The sequence below is a fragment of the Poecilia formosa genome, unplaced genomic scaffold (genome assembly GCF_000485575.1).
Source record: "Poecilia formosa unplaced genomic scaffold, Poecilia_formosa-5.1.2 Scaffold68, whole genome shotgun sequence".
Lineage (NCBI taxonomy): Eukaryota > Metazoa > Chordata > Actinopteri > Cyprinodontiformes > Poeciliidae > Poecilia > Poecilia formosa.
Genome location: NW_006800007.1, coordinates 923467 through 932134, shown reverse-complemented (window position 1 = coordinate 932134; position 8668 = coordinate 923467). Strand labels below are relative to the sequence as shown.

The window sequence follows — 8668 nt, the reverse complement described above, 5'->3', positions numbered from 1 at the left end:
CTACAAATTATTAAATCATGCATAAATAACGAGACATTAATGTGCCTGTAAATATGAATACAGTATATGCTACATAATACATAGTTTTAGGGGACTTTGGTTGTTTGTTCAAGAGACAGGAAACTGAAATCAACTGGTAATTGGTAATAATTAAATTAGGGAAGGAAGATTAAATTCTTCCTACTCCCTTTCGGACATGTTGCTCTTTTTTGTTGTTGTTTGACTATTTTGATAGTTGTTAAGTTGCTGTTTTTATCAACTAAATCACTTTCAACAGCTGATTCTTAAAAATCAACATGTTCTAATCCAATCAAGCCTATTTTGTGAAAAATTTGAATATTTAAGTTTATTTGCAACATCAGAAACCAGGTTATTCATGTGTCCTTAAATCTCTCAGCCACATATCCTGCAGTCTGGTTCAGTTGTTTTCAAACACGCTTCTTGCATATAAAGTTGAATGTAAAGAGCAGGAATGTGCGGTTAGGCCATGCATTCCTTCAGACCATGTGTGCACATTATCTTAAGATGTTAGGTTATGGCGAAGTGAAGGGAAAATGCAACTTAACCTTTTACTATCACTTTTTTCCATATGCTTACAAAATTTCTAGTTTTTGCAACAACTTGCATCTCATTCTAACCTGGACGTCTTATTAGCTGTTTTTCAGGTACTTTAGTTGTGTTTCCACAGACCAGACAACTGACATTTTGAAAATAAATTCACTTAATGAAAAGACATCAATTTTGAAAAAACTCTTGTTAGATTAATCACTAATAAATCAACTGGATTGAATTGGACTTCTTTAAATACCTTTTAGTCTGTTGACCTTTTAGTTTGCGGCTACTTTCATAACCAACTTGAGGTGAATAAACAGCTTAGAATCCAAATCTTTATAGTAAAAGTTAGTATTGATTCCACTATTTACCTGCTAAACCTCCGGCGAGCCAGATGGAGCAGGGATGAGGGCTGGACGAGCTGGAAGGGGTCAGCAGGTCACAGAAGACGGCGTAAGGGATGAAGTAGAGTGCGTATCCGGGGACGTCCCTCAGGATCATGGCCCCGGCGCCCCTGTAGAGTCCCTGTATGCCCTGGGTCTGCAGGATGCTGCTGATGCAGTGGATCGGGCCTCTGTAGAGTCGCTGGTTGGGAATGTCAACGGAGCGAAGTGGGATGTTGGTGCCGTTCGCCACATTACCAGCCAGCTGGAGGTTCTCTGGGAAAAAGAAAAATAATTTCTACATTAGTTTAATAGAAGTAACAGGGGCAGACCGTGATGGCACAAAGAAAGAGAAAAGAAAATTTAATTTATTTTGTGGTTTAACGAATATTTTTGGATGTCTAAAGGTAATAAATATTTTTTACTTTTGTAGCTTTCTTCTGATTTTGTGTTTTTGTAATATTTAGATACCAGTGTTTCCATTACTAATGTGTGTAAAACTTTGTCAATATTGCGCTAATGTTGCAATTGTGTTTTTTCCACGTGAATAAGTTATTAAAAAAACATGCTGCACCATCATCCTCTTGCCTGCTGTCTTCTTTGTCTTATCTGGTGAATGGAAACACAGCTAATGTTCAAAACATGAAACAAATCCTAAAATAAACAATCTGAGTAACTATGAATCAGTGGAGAAGGAATAAGATGTATTATAAGCAGAAAAAAGGTAGTCAAACCAGGAGGTTACAAAAGAACAACATCTACCTGCCTCTTTTAACGTGATCACTGCAAAAACACAACATTTTACCAGTTCGTTTAGTTTCTAGTACAAATATCTTAGTATACTTAAAATGAGACTATAGACTTAATATTCATTTAAAAAAAGACCCAACTAGTTCCACTGCAGATTATTTAACTTACAACAAAACATTATTCCTATAAATAAAATAAACTGTTTTTTTTTTTTAGCAATATTAAGGAATTGACTTAAAACAAGCTCTTATATCTTACTGAAGAGTTACTTGGAAGTTAGTTTTGTCTAATTTCAAGTGTACTAACATATTTGCACCAGAAAATAACAATACTGTTGTGTTTTTGTAGAGACGGTATCTGGATAGTTTGGACTTTTTAGCTGCTCCAGGATCAGGATAATTTGATTACAATATGCTCATTTGCAGGAGGATATTAATGTAAAACGCATCAGGAAGTTTTTCTCTAAATCAATAATGGAGTTTTCAACAACTTTTTTGTCAGGCTGCCTCAGCACTTTTTCACAGTCACCAGTAAAAATCTGACATAATTTTACCACATGACCAGCTGAGCGCCACTGCTTTAACAAGCTGGAGTTTATTAACCGCTAAGAACCATCACTTCCACAAAGCTGACGTCCAAACCGTGTCCTCAAGTCTGACTTAACTTTCTGGCCCTTTGCACCACTATAAAATAATAAAAGAGATTTTAGAAACCAGAGCCAAAGTGTCTTTGAGGAACTATTAGACGAGGTCAGGAGTAAAAGGCGTGAAGCGGCTATAAATGTTTCATCTACCATTTTATCTCAGAGTTGACCTACATCAACCTTGAATTTATTGGTTTACTGTTTAACAGATCACAGCAGACCAAACAGTCAGTCACAGATATGACCTTGCAAGACCCGATAATGGTGAGACTAAGAAATTTATGCGCCCTCACAAAAAACTCAAATATTTAAACTTGGACATCATATAATAAAAATATTTCAAAGAGGAAGAAAATAGAGTTTCTGGAAAGGGGGAACTTTTATACACGTTCAGTTTGGAAATTGGCTCTGATGAAACTGAAAGTGACGTATCTGGAGGAAAAAGGGACCAGTCTGCACATTTTAAAAGATTGCTGCCAAGACAAAAAAGTAGTTTTTACATTTTCCTCAGTAAATTACAGAAAAATAAAACCTCCAAACAGGAAAAAAACAAACACACAGATTTACCTGCCAGAACCATCTGTGTCTGCATTTGCAGTCGGATCTTAACCAGGTCCACTGGAGCGCCGAGCCCCACTGAGATCAGTCCGGTCAGCATGCTGGCCACAGTCAGGTCCAGCATGCCGCAGGGATGCCGTCCGTCGCCATAGCGATACTTGCTTATGAGCCTTTGAGTGTTGCTGAAGAAGCCAAACACAACTGAGTTGTAGACAGTGATGCTGGCGAGCGGGAAAGACATGCCCTTAAAGAACCCCATCACCTGAGCGTCGCATTAAAAAAAGAAGAGAAAAATCAGGACTTTTGGTCCATTTAAACAAAAGAATAAAAAAATAAAAAAATAAGTGGAACAAATAGAAAAAGAGGCAACTAAAAACGTTTTGAGGATCAAAACACAGCTGTCCACAGAGCTGTAATTATGTTCAGTAAACCAGTAAAACTGGTGAAAACTGTCCAAAAAGAGAAAAAATAACCAGTCATGATGTAATGAATATGATGGAAATCAAAAGATGTTTATGTGACGTAAGATGGAAGTCATCTGCAGTTAAAATGGCGGCTGAGAGGCAGTTCAAAGGTCAGGTGTTTACCGTCTCCTTCCTGTAGATGGACAGGATGCAGTGCAGAGTGTTCTGGTAGCCACTTCCTGCCTGGAGCCGCGTCTGGAGGACGAAAATGTCCAGAAATTAGAGAGGAGCATCAAACCGACCGACCGACCAAAAGACCGACTGACCGACCGACCATCCAACCTTCCAAACAACCAACCAACTAAACTACCGTCCGTCCGTCCGTCCGTCCGTCCGTCCGTCCATCTGTAATGTTGAGTATCGTCACTCTGTCTGAAATTGCATAAATGTTAACCCTGTTTGTTGAAAAGAAGAAAGGATTGTTGTTTGTCCCCTCCATACATTTTGTAGCTGCACATAAATAAAATCAATGCAATGTGTCTAAAAGGTTTTAGTGCAATGAGGTAGAAGTTAATGAGCAACATGTGGTAGTGTCTTTATAGAGGCTTGTACCATGCTGCAATCAGGAGGAGACAGCTGTAAAGATTGAAATACGGGGACGTTCAGTCTTAATTACCTTCACTGTGTCCAGCGGATGTCCTACGACCACACTGGAGGCGCCTGCAGCCAGCAGAAAAACACAAACAGACACAGTGAATACAGAATGTACCAAGAGAAGAAAACAAGAGGTACCTTGTTGCTGAGAGAAAAATACGACCTGGTAACTTCCTGAGAGTTTTGTTACTTCTTAAGACAAAAACATGCTCTCTCATCAAAGAGAGAAGAAAGGAGTCTGTTAATTTGCTACATTTAAATGGTAGCTTTGTGATGAAGCATTCAGAGATATACAGAAAGGTTTGCGTGAAGAGTACGCTCTAGTCAGTTGGAGCACGCAAAGTGGATTTATCTCTACTGGGTCTTGCAGATAAAACAGAGACTGTTAGATGGTGGCACAAAAGAACTGTTAGCAAACAAACCATTCAATGGCAGAGTTTCCAACCCTGGGACCAAGATAATGACATGTTCTGCTAACCCAGTGGGCCCCAGCAAACATATTTAGGACTCAACATAAAGCTTTTACACTGAGTGTGTGGATTTTCTGAGCAATGCTGCACATGACGCTGCTGACATATCTGAAGATAAAGCCTTCTTTTATCGCCCTGACGGGTTGGTATGTCATAAAGTATGAATATGAGGCCCAGCCACACATGCAGCAAGCTGTTCCTGATGCCATGCATATGATCCCACAGAAAAAACCCATTAATCATCCGTTAGTCTCCTGTGGATCTACTCCAGTGTTTTTGTTTCCCTGGGAGAACTGAAAATAACCCAGAAAGATGCAGCATTGTAGAGAAAGAGCAGTCAGCCCAACCGGAGCCCTCACTTTAAGTTTAGCAGTAAAATGGGAAATGTCTTAAATACCAGAACGTTTCATATTTTAGAAACAAGAAAAAACACTAAGAATGAAATGCTTCCAAAGATAACTCATCACAAAGGTATGTTATTTGTAAAAAGTATCAAAACTTAAAGTAAAATTGCAACAAGTTTTGATTAAATAACATTTTTATGATTTAGCTTTCAACTCCTTAACTAATCAGTTAACAAAATGACATTCTTAAATTGAAAATGTAATTTGGAGTTAGTTCTGCAGCCATTATTGTAGGTGAAGCATGAAAAAAGTAACCATGAACAGCTGTATTTTTCATTACTTGAGCTGTTGGGAGTTGATGAGTATTTTTTTTTTAATCAGCTAAGTCCATGTCTCCAAGAGTTTGTGCAATCAGAAAATCCAGAGGAGCTGCAGAAAAGTGGAATTTGTAATCTTGGCTGAAGATTCTATATTTTTGTTCTCTAATTGATCTGACAGAAAGATGTGAAATTTATCAGAGGAAGGGAAATATCCATGTTTTTCTCAGTAAATATTTTTCTTTTCGGCCCTTTTCAATGAGATTCAGTGTCAGTAACAAGCCATATAATTCATTCAAAAAAAATAAATCTAATCTAATAAATCCATAAGTTAAGTAGCGCTGAGTTGAATTACAGATTAAATATGTAGTGGATGGAGGAAATACTTGAGATTTGCCAAGTGTAAGTAATTTTTTTGAGGTATTTTAAATAAAATAGAAACACTTTTTATAATTTTTGCCACAATACAGAAACAACCAACCTGAACATCAAGATATTTTTTGCAGATTATTGATTTTACTGTATTTAAACCAATTTACTTTTTGTCTTCACATTTTTGCAGCATTAAAAAAATTTTAGTCTGTTTTTTAGTATACAAAATAATATGAATATGATACAACACTTCTTTTGATTGATTAAAAATAATTTACTTAACTTTATGATTGCATAAAGTTTTATTTTACATGATTGGCAAAACAAATACGTTCTGTTTACTGGACAAACAACCACTTGATTCCAGATCCAGACCTACTTTTTATTTGTTACGCAATATATGAAAGTAAGCAGTAGGGCCCCCTACTGGCCACATCGTTCACTGCAATCATTTGACTAAAAGCGGATTTCAGAGCAACAGGAACAATTTGTACGCAACGAGTAACGCACAAACAGTCAAAAAATATTTTATATAAGCAAAAATGAAACATTTTACAACTTTATTTAATTTTTGGTAATAAAAGGAGGAAGGGAGAGAGCTTTTTCACCAGTGTGGTGAAAACGGAGGAGGGAGGAGGAGGAATAGACCCCCCTTTGTTTTTACAGGATGTGGATGCAGTAGTTTTCCATCTTAAAAGTTGCTGCTGGACATTAAGGGAAGGTTGTGCAGGTGTCTGAAGCAGATTATCTTACCTCTCAAATGTAATTTAGCAAAATAATTCATGGTTATAGAAGGGAAAATATTAGAAAATAATTCCCTTCATCATTTTCCTCCACTGAACAACGCTTTTCTGACCCAACACAATAAGCAGAAGAGTTTATTTCTCACCGCCGATCCATCCTGCGACGAAATCATCCAGACGAAAATTCTTTGAGGTCATTTTTTAACTCAGAAATTCAGCTCATCGGTCCAGCGCATCAAAACTCCGCCAGAAATCCTCAGTATCTGCGAAAACAGGCGAGCATCGCTTCTTATCAAAAACCAACTGACTTCACGCCTTTCTGGGAAAACAAAACTATATTTTAGGCACTCTGAATTGATAAAGACAGAGCGACGCAGTGCTACGCAGCCAACCAATCAGGATTAAGTGTGGGTGTGCGGCACAGCTCCAATGTCCAATCAGGGGCGAAGTTTAGAAGCCGAGCAGCCAATAGGAAGGCCTTCATGGTAATGAGCCATGAGGAGTAAAAAGCAGAATACCAGAACCGTGTTTCTGTTAATAAAGATGGATTTTTGAAGTTCAACTTGGAGATACGGATCTTTTGGCTTAACTAACCCGAAAGAACCGGTTCTTTCAGCTCCCAAACAGATTTTTTTTTAACGTAACATAATATTCAAAATTCAAACTAACCGTATAAATTTTTTTTCAAGATGCATTGTCAAAAAACGTATTTACAGCGTTTTTATTATGAAATAAGTACGATAAATGGTAAGAATGAACAGTTGAATGAAATATTTAAAATGTCCTTTTAAAACTTTAAAGATCTGGAGACAGCCTGTGTCTCACAGGTTCTAAATAATATTTTGTATCTTGAATATAATTAATAATTGCATAGAAACACATGAGATTAAAAATATGTAATATATTTAAAATTTAAAATCAAATGTCATCTTTACTTGACAAGCAGACACAATTTGTACCCAGAAATAGACAATAACACTATTCTAACTTTATATTACAGTTAAATTCAGTTTAGTAAAACGTTGTTTATGATTGGAAGCCCAGCTGGTTGCATCAGGTATACATCAAAACACAAAACTCTTGTTTTTAGGTTTTCATAATTGGTAAAGCTGATTTCCTTTTGTGTGTACATAACACAAAATTACTCCGTATTTCACAAGCACCATGTACTGTTCATATCAGTGCGTCTGCACACAGAGTCCAACACACAACCAATATCAGCTGTAAGCTATAATCCAATCTACTGTCTGCTATCTGACACTCTGAATATTTTTACTGAAACCAATGAAATGTGTTCCAGCCTTTCAGATGCTTCTTGTAAGCGAGAAGAACCAGCCGAGTAAAAATAAATCTGTTCTCAGGTCACCTCCTGGAGCTGAGGGAAGCAGCAGGAGGCCAACCTAATATTTAAACCAGTGAACCTGCAGAAAACTCACACAGCCATGGGAACAGACTGAAACCGACCCACACTGAAGTTCAAACTCTCACTAAGATGGCACATAACTGCTCATACAGGAAAAGAAGTCCTGATCTTATGTTTTTGCTTTCCAGCTATCACACAGACAGGATTTGTATTGATTTCTTCAGCTATTAAGTGGAAAGTCTGACTCCTGTGTCGTTTTATACTTTTAAAAATAATTTCAACATTCACTTTTATTCTAAAAACCTTAGAAATTCACTTTACACCTACAAACCTACTTTAGCTTCCAGAAAGGGAACACAGGTATTAGCTGCATTCATTCCTGAGGAATTTAACTAAATCAGGAACAGCCTGACCCAAAGCAATGCTAAAGAAACACTCCCTGACTCAAAACAATCAACCACTCCACACATTCATAACATCCAGACTGGACTCTGCTTCCCAGAATTTCCAGTTTGACCACTGAAGGCAGAATTTGTAGTTTTGAAGCTTTTCTGCTAAAACTCTCTATACAAGCTAATCTTGATTAATGTCTCCGATGGCACCCCATAACTCTTTGTCCGTTTTTACAACAAAAACAAAGACGATCACAATCAATAAATCTCTTATTTTTTTTACTCCTGTTCTTTGGAAGCACTTTAAAATTAATATTTCCCTGAAGTACCTATAAATAAATAGTAACCAGGTTGAATTTATTACAAATTATGACAAAAATACTGCCCAGACATCTTCTTTACCAGTTGAATAATTCTTAAAAACAAAAAGTTGCTGCCTGGTTTTACTGAAACAGGAAAGTGGCACATGGTGTTTAAGGGGTTAACTGGTCTGTAAACATATAGTCTCTATAAAATAGCTGAAGTTAATGTTTAAGATAACCACTGAAGGACACTCCCAGTACACAAATCCCAACACAGAGATGAGGCTGAGATAGCAAAAACCTCTAAAGAATAACCGGAAATAAACAAGATTTATCTGTTTTTCCTCAGGGCTTTTAACTCTCCTATCTAAAGGCAGGACTAATAACTATCCAGGCAACTTTTAGGAAGCTATGCGATTTA

General features: G+C 37.1%; 1 protein-coding gene across 1 annotated transcript in view; it reads right to left on the bottom strand.

Annotated features, from left to right (window-relative positions):
• slc25a48 (solute carrier family 25 member 48) overlaps positions 1-6571 on the bottom strand; it is a 13609-nt gene extending 7038 nt beyond the window's left edge. Inside the window, exons 1-5 of the mRNA XM_007555051.2 lie at positions 6337-6571; positions 3967-4010; positions 3474-3545; positions 2896-3148; positions 924-1211 (exon numbers count right to left, since the gene is read on the bottom strand). Of these exons, the coding sequence (XP_007555113.1) occupies positions 924-1211; positions 2896-3148; positions 3474-3545; positions 3967-4010; positions 6337-6388 (709 nt within the window). The 5' untranslated portion in view covers positions 6389-6571. The remainder of the gene's footprint in view (positions 1-923; positions 1212-2895; positions 3149-3473; positions 3546-3966; positions 4011-6336) is intronic.
• Between the last annotated feature and the right edge of the window lie 2097 nt (positions 6572-8668).